This window comes from Rousettus aegyptiacus, unplaced genomic scaffold, assembly GCF_014176215.1.
Source record: "Rousettus aegyptiacus isolate mRouAeg1 unplaced genomic scaffold, mRouAeg1.p scaffold_m13_p_17, whole genome shotgun sequence".
NCBI lineage: Eukaryota > Metazoa > Chordata > Mammalia > Chiroptera > Pteropodidae > Rousettus > Rousettus aegyptiacus.
In genome coordinates, this window is record NW_023416292.1 from 18,393,032 (window position 1) to 18,409,702 (window position 16,671).

A 16,671-nucleotide genomic window follows, 5' to 3' on the forward strand; every position below is an offset into this window, starting at 1 on the left:
GGGGCCAAATGCTTTAATCCTGTGGCGTATTCTTTGTATTCTCCCTAAAAAAAGAGAGACGCGCCTGTAAAAATCAATTTTCACATCCATTTGTCTTGTTTTTCTTCGGCGTAGGAGATTTAATGATTAAATGGATTAGTTCATGTAACAATACCAGGTTCACCCATCGGGTTAGTTTCCAAAGGTCTACACGGCTTTCTCATTAGTAACCTGGAAGAAAATGCCCGGTGGGAAGCAGAACAGAAGGGCAGGAGGCGGCAGAGGCCAAAGCGGCCACAGCGGCCTCAGCGGCATCCCGGCCGACTGGGGACAGCCAGGAAGGCCGCGCTGTTCGCGCCTGGGGCCATCTCAGAGCGCGTCCCACATCTCTGCCCGCTCCTGCTCTTTCCCACAATGCGCGACCTGTCAGAGGCCAGAGCGAACTGTGGTGATCCCCGTTTGCGGGAGAACAGAACAAAGCCTCCAAGCCCAGGCGCACGGAGAAAGATCGTGAATGTTCAAGGGCCTCAAAGGAAGAAGGCAAAGGTTCTGATGCGGAAACAACGTGTCCGTCGTCACGTCTCTGCACCCTGCTACACAGTAAACATTTCTCCAGCAGATCGAATAGTTCTAGTTACAGTTCTGCTGAGAATGGACCGTTTCCACGGCTCACATAAGGGCGCATACCTTAGACCCACGGAGTCAACAAGAACTCCTGTGTGGCCCCATTGCTAATTCTAAGAAAGCCTCTATGTGGAAAATTGCATTCTTGTTTACACACAGCAAAAATAGCCAGAAATAAATAGCAGACAGAACGAATAAATCAGAAGTAAATTGCTTTTAATACAAATGTTTTTTATAGTTTTGCTCTAGCGTGAAAGTTATTTTCAAATGATTCAAATCTATGGTTACAGATATGGAGGTCTTAGAAGAAACAAATAGTAATTTCTAGATAAACAAATGTGCCATATCCCATTAAAAACATGATCTGTGGGAGGCAAGACCAAATCGTATGAATCCACCTGGGGAGAGTGGATATCGTCCATCATAGTACGTGGGAAACTGAGCTGGAGCAGCACTTAGAAATCTATGAGGCGAGGAGTTGCCACGGTAACATCCGCGTCACTGGGGGCTCCCTCTCTAGCATGGGGGGGAAGAGAAAGAAAGAAGCAGCCAAGGCCGAGCCCCTGGGGGGGCTCTAACTGCCTCTGCCATGTTTGTTTATTTTGTCTACAAAGCATTTCGAATGCACTAATTAACCCGAGCTAATAACTGAAAACTTTAAGCACAGGTCAGTATTATCTTCCGACATCACCAAACATAAGCGTTTTGGAGAAAAGATGTATTTTTCTTGGGCAACCACCATCGCTATTTAGTGCCCTCCTCCTCCGTCCTCCCTGTCCATGTGTTCACTACTCTCTCCGCCTCTTCCCCCCTTTTTCTTGTGGGCTCCAAGCCCCCATCTGTCTCCACTTTCTTTTCTCCTAGTGAGAAGCCGCGATCCATCATGTCGGCCACGCTCCAGCTGTCGGCCTCGTCTCCCCGACCCTGTGGTGCACTAGCATCCTCAACCGCCGGTTCCTGAGGAGCGACTCTCAATGTTCGGAAATTGTGTGAGTCAGTTGTTAAGTCGCCGGTACCCTGAAATCGGACCCTCAGCACCTTACACAGCTTCTAGCATCGCTGACACTTTTCAGCTTCTTCCTTCTTGAAAACAGATGCCTTTCCCCCCGGCGTTCACACTCCGCACGCTTCTGGGTTTCCTCCTGCCCCCTCGGTCTCGCCACTCCTATTCCTCAGCCCCTCTCTTACATGTTAACGCATCTGTCCTCAGCCCTTCTCTCTGCTCCTTTACGAGAATTCGCCCGCTCCCACAGCTTCAACACTGCTGACATCCGAATGTCTACTTTTAACTCATACCTCACTTCAATATCCACCTGCCTACTTGGTATGTCCACGTACTTGGTATGAATTTGTAGATGCGGACCACGGTGTGGTTACTGCCAGTCGTCTAAGTTAGAGTCTGGAATGTCTCTGCTGGCCTCTTGCCGTGCCTCAGTGCTCACGTTTTATCACTAAGATCTGTCCGTTCTCTCTCGAATATCTCTGGCTTCTCTCCAGCCAGTAACCAATACTCTGGTCATTTCTTACCTGGATTACTCTAACCATCCCTGAATTTGTCTGTCACAAATATCTAACTTGACCCCTTTCAATCCGTTGTCCACGCAGCCAACAGGATGGCCTTTTTGAAACATAAATCTGATCATTTCTGTCTCCTGTTTTAAACCCTCAATGCTTCCACTGTCCCAGGATAAGATCCGAATTGCTCAGCATGGTTTACAGGGCTCTGCCCCAGCTGTCTGGCTCCTGCTTGCTATTCCGGCCTTCTGGTTCCTCCCCTCATTCCTTATCCTCCGGTCACGAACTCCGATCAGCCCTTGGACAGCTCCATATCTTCTTGCCTCTGGGCCTCCGCATAGTCTTTGCACAGAACATCCTTCCCTCCGCCTCCACGTGCTCCTTAACGTGTGCCCGTCCTTGAGGCCTCGCCTTAACTCTCACTTTCTCTGAGAAGTCCTGCTGCGCAGACCCCGGTACACGACGAGCACCCAATAAGTGACCTTCCCTTCCTAACTCCCTTGTTTTAGTTTAACGTCAGATTTTGCAGTTTTTTTTCTGCTTAAGCTATCTTAACTAATAAAATACAAATGACATAGGTTGACATATAATTTCAAATATTCCTTTCTGAAGAACTAGCAACAGAATATTTTGAGTGACGTGATAAATTTTGTTACTAAAGAGGTCCATCATAAATGTGACATTCGCAACATTATTCCAAATAAAAATCAACTTCAAAAAAGACTTGCTTCCCAGTCTTTGGAGAGTAAGTTTACATGTCCATAGTGCTAACGTATAGACAGTATTCTAATTTATACTACAGATGTTTTATTCTTCTAGTTCCTTTTTTTAGCTTTAGCAGAGCAATGCCGGCTAAACAAATTCAAATTTTAAATATTTCATCATCTACAGTCATAGCGCCTATTTGAACCATAAGGAGGCATGAAATACTGAATCAGATCTTATACAATGCCTAATATCTGACAGTTTTTGACCAAAAATAATGGTAATTTCATCAACTCAACCTAGTACAATATAAAAGTATTGAATAAAAATATCTAGAAAAAAAGGCAGTCAGATCACGAATAATTATAAAGGCTATAAGTATACACATTTGAGCATATATAGGTCTCCATTTATAAATTCTTATGCTCTACAGAAATATCAGTTTGCTTATTAGTAAGTTTAAGATTGTCCCACAATACAGAAACCAGTGTTTTTTTGAGTCACTGAGTTCCCTTTAAGAATCCAATGAAAGCTATATATTGTCTCACCAGGAAAAACAAAATGCCTATGATGCCTATATAAAGAAATTCAAATTTCTACTGATTCGGAGTCCCTGAAGCCAAGATCTGAGTTTAAGAAGCTGCGGCACCAGAGTTTTTAACTCTAAGGTCACAACTGAATAATGACATGCAGCAAAAGCTGACTCCCTGGGAAAGTGAAGGATATTCATTTATTAAGCAACCAAATGACTTTTCAAAGTAAAATCTGGTGGGCCAACATATTTTCTGGCTGAAACCATGGGAGCAGAAAGAGATAGAATAATTTAAAATCGCATTAGTTAAATTAGAAAAAATAAATGTCAAAAGATATTCTTGACATTTATCCACTCCAACATGGCTTATTACATGGTTTATACGGCCTGTTGTTACACTCATAGAAATAAACCAGATGCAGCTAACAAGTCAATTTCACTGCAACTGTTGCCTCTATGTTGAAACCAGTCAGTTCACAGAAATCGCTGATCACCTAGTTCCTTCCAGTTAGAGGAAGTGATTCATTTTGTTAGGTAATTAAATGAGAACATGTCCATTCAAAGAAGATGCAACCATACAAAAATGCTAACTCTGAAAAAAACGAAATTACAGAAAAGAATTTTTATTACTTTCGACAGACATTTTGTCTTTAATCGTAAACAGGCTGTAGATAAGAACCCGTAAGGTCGCCTCTTCTGCCTGTTCCACGCCTGCAGTCACCTGTGTCTGCGACTGCTCTGTCTAACACAGCCGTGGTCTGTAAACCCATCATCTCCCCAAACTTCCAGTGGCCAGCACATACTGCTGCAGGGACAGCGTGATGGCTCGCATCCTTACCACGCTCCCACGCCCACTGTTCAGCGTGACATCGGAATGGGGGCGGGGCGGTGGGAACAGTGGGCCGGGCCCCGGCATTTTTTTCCAAACTGCAAGTCATGAAACCAGTTTAGTAGGTTGTGACTAGCTTTTCGGTTTGAGGGGAGGGGAGAAGTTTAAAAAGAAATAGAATATAACAGAGCAGAAGAGAAAATATCGAAGTGCTTCATAGGTTGTAAAGGTAAGTAGCTCTTCCCTTACATACATGCATACGTACATGCATACATATACATGTACACACATACATATCACATACACACATGCAATACATATCATATGCGTATATACATACGTACAGATATATATGTATGTATCTATGGTCAAGGTCTTGAGATGACAGCCATTTTTAAACGTAGATCTCAGTTAAAAAAATCCTTTAACCTTCAGATTGGAGACCTGTCTCTAGTCCTAGTGCGAACCTGGAACATTCTACTCCTTACGCCTTCCTTATTTCAGTTTCACCTCACATCTGCCTCGCAGTCACATGCCGTGTATTAAAATAATGTCCTGTGACACAAAATCAATACGCAAAAATCTGTTGCACTTTCGTACACTAATAATAACTATCGGAAAGAGAAATTTTAAAAAATCCCCAATTACAATCACATCAAAAAGAATAAAATACCTTGGAATGAATTTTACCAAGAAAGTGAAAGATCTGTACACTGGAAACTTAAAGACGATGATGAAAGAAATGAAAGAAGATACTTATAAATGGAAAGATAGGTCACGCTCATGGACTGGAAGAATCAATATTGTTAAAATGCCCGCACTACCCAAAACAATCTACAGATTCAGTCCAATCCCTATCAAAATTTCGATGTCCTTTTTCACAGAAATAGAACAAACAATCCTAAAATTTGGATGGGACCACAAAACACTTGGAATAGCCAAAGCTATAATGAGAAACATCACAGCTAGAGGCATCTTGCTCCCTCATTTCAAATTATATTACAAAACTGTAGTAATCAAAACAGAATGGTATTGGCATAAAAACAGACATATCATCAATGGAATAACCCAGAAATAAATCCACACATATATGGTCAATTAATCTCTGACAATGGGTAAACTATAGTATCCTGGACAAATGGTGCTGGAAAAACTGGACAGCCACATTCAAAAGAATGAAATTGGACCACTATATTACACCATACACAAAAACTAACTCAAAATGCATTAAAGTCTTGAATGCAAGACCTGAAACCATACAACTCCTAGAAGAAAACATAGTGGTAAGTAAGCTCCTTGACATTGGTCTCTGAAATAATTTTTTTGGATCTGACACCAAAATCACAGGTAACAGAATCAAAAGCAAACAAGTGGGACTACATCAAACTAAAAAGATTCTGAATGGCAAAGGAACTCCTTAACAAAATGAAAAGACAGCTTACTGAATGAAAGGAAATATTTGCAAATCATGTATCTGATGAAGGGTTAATATCCAAAATGTATAAAAACTCATACAACTCAATAGCAAAAAACAAACAAATGGACAAACAAGCTGATTAAAGAATTGGCAGAGGAGCTGAACAGGCATCTTTCCAAGGAAGACATATGAATGGCCAACGGGTACATGAAAAGGTATTCAACATCTCTAAGCATCAGGGAAATGCAAATCAAAACTGCAATGGGATATGATCCTGTACCTGTTAGAATAGCTATTATCAAAAAGACAAGAAATAAGAAATGTTGGCAAGGATGTGGAGAAATGGGAACCCTCGTGCGCTGTGAATGAGAATGTAAACTGGTGCAGCCCATATAGAAAACAGTGTGGAGGTTCCTCAAAAACTTAGAACCAGAACTACCATATGATCCAGCAATTCTACTTCTGGGTATTTATCTGAAGACAGTGAAATCACTATATATCTTTGAGTTATATATCGCCCCACGTTCACTGTAACCTTATTTATAATAATCAAGTGTTGGAAACAACCTAAATGTCCATCGGTGAATGAATGAATAAAGAAAACACACTCACAATGGAATGTTTTTTAGCTAGAGAAAAGAATGAAATCTTGCCATTGTGACAACATGGATGGACCTCGAGGTCATTATGCTAAGCGAAATAAGTCAGTAGAAATAGATAAATACTGTATGCTCTAACTCATATGTGAATCTAAAAATAACAACAAACAAACAAACAAGCAAACAGTTCATGGATATAGAGAATGGACTGCTGGTTACCCAAGGTGGGGGTGGGGGACAAAATGGGCGAAGGCGTCAAAAGGTACAAATTCCCAGTTATAAAACGGATAAGTCCTGGTGATGTCATGTACAGTATGGTGACTACAGTTAATAACACTGTGTTGCATATGAGGAAGTAGCTAGGAGAGTGGATCTTGAAAGTTCTCACCATAAGGAAAACAACTGTAATTATGTATGGCGACAGATATTAACTGACCTTATCGTGATGATCATTTTACAACATATACAAATATCAAATCATCATGCTGTGCACCTGAAGCTGACATAATGTTCTGTCAATCATACCTTTATAAAAAAAAAAAAGTGGTGTCCCGTGGACACTGTTTTAAATATCTAAGACAAAGGTACTCTCCTTGGATAATGCAAACAACAACAAAACAACAACAACAACAAAAACTCTAAAGACAAAAACAAAAAAACAACAAACAACAGCCCTATTATTCTTTGAAACACTCGCACTTGTCCATTCACGACCAAATGAGTCGCTCTGGTTGTACAGGCCCCTTTCACTCCAGAATAGTCTGTTCAAATCACGTGCTTAACTTGTTTTTTAAAATTTCATGTTTCTGCGTTTCTCAGATCCCGTGTTTCTGGCTGTACAATTGTTAGTTACCTATGAACTTCATAAAATACAGTGGCAAAATCTTTCCCTGTAAATCCCATACTTTTGGACGGTTTTCCTGGGTTTTTCATGCACAGTGATGTGATAATGCTACACAATTTCCCTGGAAAACGTGTACCTTTCCGCCTTACTTGTACCTCCTAACTCCCTATTCTTATTCTTTGAAGGGAACGTTTTATTCTAACAAATTCCCACAGCACTGTCCCTGCTCACAGTCCTTTATCTCTGACAGCTCGGGAACACTCACCTAGCTGAAGACTCTGTATCAAATTTAGCACCCACGAATGTCAATCACAGCCACCATGACCACGGGGATGCATTTCCAAAGTCTACAGATAAACGTGATTTACACTTAGTCATTGGATCCAGCCAAATAAAATAATCGGGTCTGAAGTTTTTAAAAGTTTGCATTTCAGCATTTCAGGATAAAGAATTCAAAGGTCTACCTTCCTTAATGATAGACCTTTGGAAAATGATCTCTTTGCATATAGAATTTATTTGAAAGACGATATAACTTGCTCCTCTCAGTTACTTTCGGTATTGAATTGTATCTTTTAATGTTTAGAATTTACTTTAAAATTAGTTAAAATTCAATGTAAAAGTGCTGCACCAAAAAATGTTACGGTGGGTACGGTGCTTAAACACAATCTACATCAAGGCACATTTCAAGTAATGAGCTTGATAAGTCAATGGCAACTCCATCTTCTAATTGCTCAGTTCAAAATCTGTGAAATCATCCTCACTCCTCTCTTCCCCTCACGCCCATGTTTAAAATATCACGAGTTCCTGTTGGTCTCTTTCAAATATAACTCGGGTCCCAACAGCCTGCATCTTACTCCGTCTCCACCCCGCACTGGCATCGAGCTAGTTCAGTGTGTCATCTCTCAACAGGATTCCTGCAAAACGCTGTCTGAGCTCCCTGCTCCCACGCTCGCCTTCCTGCCGCTTGTTCTCAACACAGAGGCACTGTGACCGCCTTAAGCATCGGGCCCATCATGTCGCTCTTCCACCTAAAACACCCCGAGGGCCAGCGGCTTCTCTCTCAGTGACGCCCGAGCCCTTCTGGGGGCCTGCGGCGCCTGGCTCCTCACGAGCTCCCTGGCTTCCCCTCCGGTTCCTCTCATCGTCATTCGCTTCCCGCCGGCCAGCTGGCACGAGGCAGCCTCAGGGCCTTTGGACAGGCGGTGGCCGCTGCTGGAATGCTCTGCCCCTAGCCGTCCCGTGACTGGCCCATCTCCTCCTCCTCAGCGAGGTCTTCTCTGACTATCTGTAAACAACGGCAACTTTCCCTCTCACCACCAATCCCATCTTGCTTATATTTTTCCCTACTTTTTTTTTTAGAGCTATTTTATCACCTTCTTACATATTACATATATATTTTTTGTTTATTATGTTCATTGTTTATCATCTGTTTCCTTATGCAAAAATGAAGGGCCATAAGACCTGTGATGTTTGTTCAGAAAAGAAATGTATATTTATGTCACGGTTACGGATCCTTGTGCACTCCCGAGGTATGAGAGTCAACATCAGGACATTGGTAACAATTTTTTTTTTTAATGTGACCTCTCACCTTGATACCAAAACTTTCCGGATAGAGATTTCTATTTCGAACTATGTTATTAAAGGTGCTCCGTTTCATCGGACATACGATCAGCAGCCACGCACGCACGGATCTCTGACCGGTGCGGGACGGGAATGGGCAGACCGAGGCTCAAAGCCCTCCAAGCCCCTGACAGAAAGGACGGCACCGCGAAGCGGCCTTTTCTCGCTTCGTCCTAAACAACCTTAAAACAGATGGCAACACCTGCCGCCGCTGCCACCATTGCGGCCGCCCGTTCCAGAGCTCCGCCTGCACGACAGATGTTTGTCTCCCTAATGTGACAGCCTGAACCTGCCAACTCGCACCCTGAATCCTGCTCCGAAGTACAGCTACTGCATACTTACCAGCCTGATAAAGACGTCTCGGAGAGGCGAGTTCGTACACATCACCTTAACACAGTCAATGTCCAGCAACGCGTCGGGAGTTTCACAGAATTTGCCATGTTATGATGAATTCAACTCCACCTTTATCATACATAAATTCGTGTATCTTACCTTAATATTGCAAGCCTGCTCCATCAATCTTCTCGCATTTTCCTCTGCCCTGTATCTCTTTGGAAGCTGAACTCTGAAGAACTTTAAAGCACCTTCAAAATCAGCCTGCAGAAGATCTTCCTTTGAGGTCTGCAAAATAATCACCAAGACTCATCATTACATTTTAGCCTGCATTCTGGACAAATGCATTGAAAAAAAAAGTTCTATTTTCCTGAATGAGCTTTGACAGCTCAGATGTCGGTTAGTTCTAAAAATTTTTAGGAGATTTCTAACCTCTTTACTCTAAGTTGAAATGTCACCATATCCTAGAAGCAATGTAAGAACTAATTAACAGACTAACATATTTAATTTATAATTTCGGAAGATCTGAATGGTGGATCCCAGCAAAGTTAACTAAATTATATCTCTGAGAGAAGAGAAATGCCAGAAAAGAAAAAAATAAAAAGAACTCTGGGACTAATCTGTGACTTTGGCATTTTAAGAATATTATTACGAAGCTGGCTGAAGACACAGACAATGCGGTCACAAAGCACATCAAGTTACATCATAAACACCTAACGGAGGATGGGTTTTCAGCAGCTCGAGGGATGAAAATAAGAAATTGATCCCGCACCTTGAAGAATGCTATGAAAGAGCAAATGAAGGAAACCACTTAACTACTGAACTTCTTATGAAAACTGCTGTTTGCAAAACTCACTTATTTAAGAAGTAGCAACCACTTGGAGATGAAAACGCACGTGCACAGAAAAAAGACTGAAAGGAAATGAAGTACGATGTTTCTCTGGCTAGTGGGATCCAGTAAAGATTTTTTAATAAGAAAGATAATAAGCATTTTAATAAACTACTATAAGCAATTTTTGGCAAACACCGTTATAAAATTTTACATTCGGGCAGACTCAGTATACATAGAAGTAAGCCAAAAGGATATTAGATGTTTTAATGCCAACTGTAATTTAAAAACTATTAAAGAAAGAAATTAGATGTTTTAAGAGTCAATAATCATCAAAAACTTTAGCAATAAAATGAGAAAAAAAAACCACGGTGGCTAGAAATTGTAGACCTATGCGCTAGTTCAAAACACTCCTTTATTGAAATTCAGAGGTCAAGCCGATCAACTTTAAACACTACGTTGAAAGAGTACAAGGGAGTGAGAGAAGCTCCTGCTCGCGGTGCGGCCCGAGTTGCTGTTGTCACCGCCCCTGCCCAAGCCACTGCCATCCCCCGGGTGAGCCAGCGCAGTCACATCCTGAGGGCTCCCCCAGCTTCCTCGCTCAGATCACGTCACTCTTCTGTGCAGGGTCCTCGATGGTCCCTACGGTGCTCAGAATAAAAGCTCGAATGTTGCCATCGCCCCAAGCACCCTTCGTGATCTAGGTTCCACCACCCCCCACACACGCCTCCCTCCGCCCTCCTCTTGAACCGCATCCCAAAGGCTACTGCCCCAGCCGTCCCCTCTGCCTGGCATTCATATGGAGAGCGACTTTTCGTGATCCAGGTTTTGGTGCAAATGTGAGAGCGGAGCGAGGTCTGCTCTGAGCATGAAAACGCTTCTCGGCCCAGCAAGTCATTTTCAACGAAGCCATTTTCCACTTCTACAGCTGTTTTCTTCCTCAGGAAAGGGGCCTTGTCTGTCTTGTTCACTGTTGTATCCACAGTGACAAGACTGATACCCAAAATGTACGAGGCACTCAATTAAAATATACTGAATGAATGAATCCTACATATATAGAAATTGATAATCTACCCATATCTACTCACCATCCATCCATCTATCTATCTATCTATGAGAACCGAGAAAAAAATTCTGAGATGTCCTAACTTAAATCACAGCCATTGGAGAGTGAGACGCAGGAATAATTAACCTGGTAATAGCTGGGGCCAGCGAACAAGACTGCTTACATTCCTGTGAGCGTGTTTCAACTCTGAATTAACGTCCAGGTGGCTATTTCCGAGATTCTCTAAAAAGAGACGAGGCAGGCGCCTCTGCTTCTTGCTCAGGCCTGAACAACGCAGAACGTTCCCCACGACGGATCCAAAGGAGCAAACGACGCCCTGGTCCTCACGGGCTCTGCGACCGTCCCGAGCATGCCCGCTGCTCCTCCTCCCACCCCCGTGACGGCAGCCAGGGTCCATTCTCCCAGAACGACGTATGTCGGACATGCGTTTTGAAAGCCGGGTGGCCCCAGGCCGCGGCCATGGTGCCCGTGCCGCCCGGTGCTGCTGCCGCTGGTTTAGACCTCGCGCCCACTAGCCGCTCTTTTTATTCTTGCTAGCAATGGCCCGATAAGCCCTTTCTTTTAAAAAGACTTTCAGCCACAGAAGTAAAAATTTTTGTTTAACATTATATATGTATATATTACATATATATATATATATATAATTTTTTCTCCCCTCTCCTCTCCACTTTAAACAGAAACATGTGAAATAAAATAATATATTAATTCATACAGCAGGCATTTCCACAAGGGGGCTGGGTTGGTTTAGCTTTAGCTCCACAGACTAGGAGTCCGAACATGGAGCTGGGCTAACAGCGGCAATGAAGAAACAAGCTTTGGTACGTTCCAGACACGTTTCCTTCCTCATCGACAAGCAGACGTGACAGCGGCGCAAGTGGCGAGGTTGGTACATTAGGGCTCTGTCAACTCCCCTCCACTCACCTGGAAAAGGCAGTCACTAGAAACAGCTTCGGCCCCACAGAGACCTCTCCGGCTAGAACAGCGACTGCGGAGTTACTGAGCAAGCATCCAGGTACCGGTCACACAGGACAGACCGCACGCGAGCCCTGCCGTGCCACCTGCAGCTCCGGTCCGGTGAGCAGCTCTCTGGTGACGGTCTGGAAATTCAGGACGGGCTGCTTGGAGCTTGCAGAGAACCTGGTCTGACAGCTTCTCCCACTACTCAAACGCCTCTGAGGGCACCGCTTCTACGTGCGGCAACCTCCAGGCACTGGCGACGGATGTCCCCGCTGCCCGGGCGTGGTCTCGCGCCTCAGGCAGCAGCACAGTCACCTAATTTCCTAATAGTATCTAAGGCCTGATTTCAAGTCCTGCCTCTGAGTTCATGCAACAGCATAAAGATCAGTAGGATTAACGATGAGCAATCACACCCCGTGGCATGTAACCACTGGTCAGGTGGGATGGCGGTGCGGCCAGACAAGCCGTTCGGAGGAGGCTGCAGTCGCAGGGGAGTTTTAATACAGGGAGTCCCAGCCGGGTGGGGCTGAAGCCCAACTTAGGCTCAGCGTCTGGAAACCAGAACTCGGGGCGCCCTGTGACTGTCCTGTCCAAGCCACTGTTTGTGTCAGTGAAGTTCCACTGCCCAACTTTGGGAAGTTCATCTTCTTCAATCCTCTAACGTCTGCCTCTAGAAAGCACTCATCAGGTAAAGGTGGCAGAGACGGAATAAGTTCATTCCAATTCCACCTCCGGCTGCCTCACGGTGCGGCACGTCTCCACTGTTCTCCCACTTTAAAAATGGGAACGTCTTCAACCTCGAGCATTTGAGAGTGAAGTTAAGCTAGGGCATACGAGTGCATTTTGTGAGCCCCCAAACAAATACAAAGGATGAGCATGTAGAAGTTGTCTCTCTGTTGCTCAAATATGCTCAGATACTGATGTCTTAGTAGCAAAAAGTGGTACCCTGCTCTCACCAACGTTTTTAATTCCGTAAAGCAGGCAGTCGAAGCTGCAAAGACTTACTTTCTTCTCATGGGTTGAAATAAAGCTCATTTCATTGTGAATGAAAACACATCCCAGAAGACAACTCCACGGGGAGAAAAATATGCCAGTCAGCAAAAAACGTCCTGACAGAAAGCTCGCTTGCCAGTGTTCTGAAAGACAGCCTATGGCCCCGCTTCGATGCTGATGGGCTTTTCCCTCCAATTTTCTGTTTTTAACAATCTCCATAACCATTAAGTAACACCTCAAAGGCCTTTGTATGTCTCTCCATTTTCTGACACTTGTGACTAAAGGTTTTTCCCACTACAATTGAGGAATAGATACTTCTTGGTCTGCAAAGTTTTGGATGCCTAAGAGTTTATTAGAAAGTTACTAGTTTTTTAAAATACTTCTTCTTAAATTGTAATTTTTATACTGATGTGTGTATGTTTCTGGAGTGGGGTCATATGTTACTGATTACATAGTCGCCACCCCAGAAAAGAAAAATATTTTTTAAAAAGTCTAACAGGTCTCACCACCCAGAGGGAAACATAATGAATGTTTTGTTATGTTGCCTAGAGTCCTTTTTTTCCTATCCTTACACACACATCTCACATATAGTTAACAAAATTTGAATCAAATTGTATATATTATTTTGCTAAATATACATGCTTCACAAATGTCAAGCATTAATTTAATAATATTAGTCCAAAAGATAGCAGTGGCGCTTTATATAAAGATAAAACATAGGCTCGATCACACATACTAATTATTAATGAGCTGACTATGGAGATGTTAACTTGATTAACCGTTACAATTGAGTTTACAACTGTGGGATGCTGATTCAGAGAAGCTGAACCTAGGACACTGTGATGAGATGCGAGCTTTAAAAATGCACCCCTAGCAGGCAGCCCAGCATTCCAAGAACCAAACCAAGTACCCCAAAGAGGTGTTCTGGCTTCTGGACATCATTATCCATCTGTGCTCACTACACAGAACCCCATCAGAAGAATCGATTTAAACTGGGAAGGCTGTTCTTCGACTGGGAAATTCTTAAGAGTTTTCCTATATTGCCTTCAGAACAATAGTAGGGAAGAGTAAAATATTGAAAACAGAATTATTTTCCTGACACTGTTTGTTGTAATGTTAGCCAGAAGATATGGTAGACAAGAATTTAGAAAGACCTGAATAAGCAAAGACATGTTTTCTTCCCTTGTAAAATAAAGAAAATAACTCGACCAGCTTTCCTATAAGAATAAATGACAACTTTTTGAAAAGTAGTGTCTCTACTAACACATGCCCTTTGCTCCCCAAATTTTGTCAAATCCTTTCGAGTGATGCTATAAAACATGTTTACCAATTACATCTTCAAAGGTAACCTTCCTTCTTCTTCCATTTGAATAGAGTATATAAAAAGAGGACCTGGACAGTTAAAAACATTCAGACAAGTCCTGCTTCTGTTTCCTTTCAAGTAGGTACAAAGAAAAACCCAGGAGGAAAAGGCTAGGAGGATGTCCATGTAGGTGTCTTTCCCACTCACCCCAATAAAATGAATCAAGCGAATTGCCAGGCGCACGAGAGATACCACAGTCATTTGTTCCATGAACTCGTAAAGGCTCCACTTTGAGCATATCCAGTATTAAAGAACAAAAACTTATAAAATAGAAATTAGAAAGTAGACATAGAATGTATTTTGATATAAAATTATTATTTATACTTTGGGGGGCATCAGAAGGCAACACAGCAACTTCTATATTTGGGTCTTTAACTTCTTTAAGAGTTGTAATCTCTCTCCAATGAGCCATCCTTGCAGAAGTTAATCACAGAGGTAAAAATGGTAGACATGCTTTTTCCTCTTCATTCCCTGCTTAATAGAAATGTTTTAAGAAAGTCCACGAATTAAAAAAACAAAAACAAAAACAAAAACAACAAACTCGGATGTAATTCGACAGCATAGGGGCTCAGATCAAAATTGAACCTTCGAACGGCTCTTGAAGAGCCAGCTGAGCCTGTGCCTGTATCCAGAGTCCTTGGGGGCCACTGTGCATCGTGCTTGGAGTCTAGTGTTGGACGTGGAGCCAACACACTGATCGTCCCACACAGTGACCTGATAAAAACTTCACGTGTCTCATAACGACCAAAAGGGGAACCATCTAGAAGGGAAAATGAAGATTTTGAACATGAGCAGAGCAAACATTTTTCCTTTCTCCAAATTTCATACACTCACAAGAGTGTGAACTCTGATAATGCGTCGCTGCTGTTACCATTTTGAGTGTGTGTTTCACACTGAAAAATTCAGTGTAAGAGTATCAAATTTTAAAGTGATTTTTTTTTAAAGGAGGCAGGGTGGGTGGAAAGGAATGGTTCTAATATTTGAGTCTTAGTTCTACATGCTTCTATTTCAAACCATTCTTGGATGAAAAATCTTTCTTTAAGGGCCTCTGACAAGCAGCAAGTTCTGTGTTAGATTATTTTAGGGGATTATTTGAAAAAGAAAATCTAGGCATGGTTCTCATTCTCATTTTCACTGTTCGGTTTGCTTGTTTGTTTTAACCACAAATGCCTTTTTCTTCCTTTAGTTATATATAGTGTCTGACAGGATTTCTATTCAGTCGAGAAATATCCTTGGAGGTCCGAGAATTATTCAGAAGCAGAGGCTTTCGAAGAGGGAAATATTACTTAACTGGGGTCTGGGATACCTGCATCTCAGTTTAGTATTTTAATTTCGCCAAAGAAACGTGTATGTGGTGAGTCTGCACATAGAATCTACGCTCTGTGGCACTGTCTAAAATGAAGTGCTTGTGCCTGATTTATTAAGGGGAGATTGTTCTTCACCCTCAAAGGACAGTAAGCAAAAATTCCAAGTGTACTTGGTGTCCCAGCAGGTCGATGGTCCCTCTGTGACTCGGGAAGCAAAAACTAAGGCTCAACGTCAGGATCTCTAGCACCGTCTGGGCTAAACTTCTTTCATTTGCTCAGTTCACTAACGAAGCTACTTGTCTTCTATGAAAAACTACTGGGATCTTATATAAAAGTAAAATCAGGTAACTGTATGTGTTTCACTCACACGATTCATGTTTAAAACATGACTAAAAACCTGAACTTCAGTGCTGGCCCTCTGGACTGGTGGTGGAATGATCACAAAATTGCACGTGGTGGGATTCCTCTGAGGACCACCCCATGCAGACTGGCCATCGACCCCACATCGTGAGCCCGTCCGATAAGACAAGGCTGAGCCACTGTACTTCCCCTGGTTCGTGCTGAACCCTGAGCGCTCACTCACTGGGTCGCCGATCCCGATTCGCAGCCACACTGCTAATTACAGGGCATGTGATGTCTCAGAACGTACAGGACCCAGTTCTATCAATAATCCTGCAAGTACCACACTGTGTGACAAAGGCAGACACTTCCGATGGCTGTATGGACAACATGGCACGTACTTTTCACGTGAATTAGGAGTAGAGCTACGACCTAGACTCTGAGTGGCAGAGCTCAAAACCACCTGAAAAGGATGTACGTCCTCAGATGCCGAAGTGGGCGACCAGGCCGACTCGGGATGGCCGCAACACAGACACACACGAGCTCCCCATAACCCGAGCCGGGGGAACCCGCCACTCCGTGGAATTTATTGTCGATCACCTGCTTTCAACTAGAGGCCGTTTGGATTTATCTCTAATGCGGATTTGCGTATGAGAGATATTCTTAGTTATCAATTTATGTTTTCCTTCAAAACACTGAAAATGTACATGCTGAAGCAAAGATGTGCCTGGTCCCAGGAAAGTGAACGGCGAAGCCCCCGCGACGCACAAGTCAGGCGGTGTCCGCGGCTATGAAAACGTTAGGCTGAAACTGATCCCTC

At 43.0% G+C, this 16,671-nt stretch overlaps 1 protein-coding gene across 9 annotated transcripts in view; it reads right to left on the reverse strand.

The window, feature by feature from the left end:
- Positions 1-16,671, reverse strand: part of RABGAP1L (RAB GTPase activating protein 1 like) — a 376,617-nt gene that overhangs the window by 80,443 nt on the left and 279,503 nt on the right. For all 9 annotated transcript variants that reach the window (XM_036234594.1, XM_036234592.1, XM_036234593.1 and 6 more), the window contains one exon: positions 9,157-9,285. In XM_036234594.1, the coding sequence (XP_036090487.1) occupies positions 9,157-9,285 (129 nt within the window). The remainder of the gene's footprint in view (positions 1-9,156; positions 9,286-16,671) is intronic.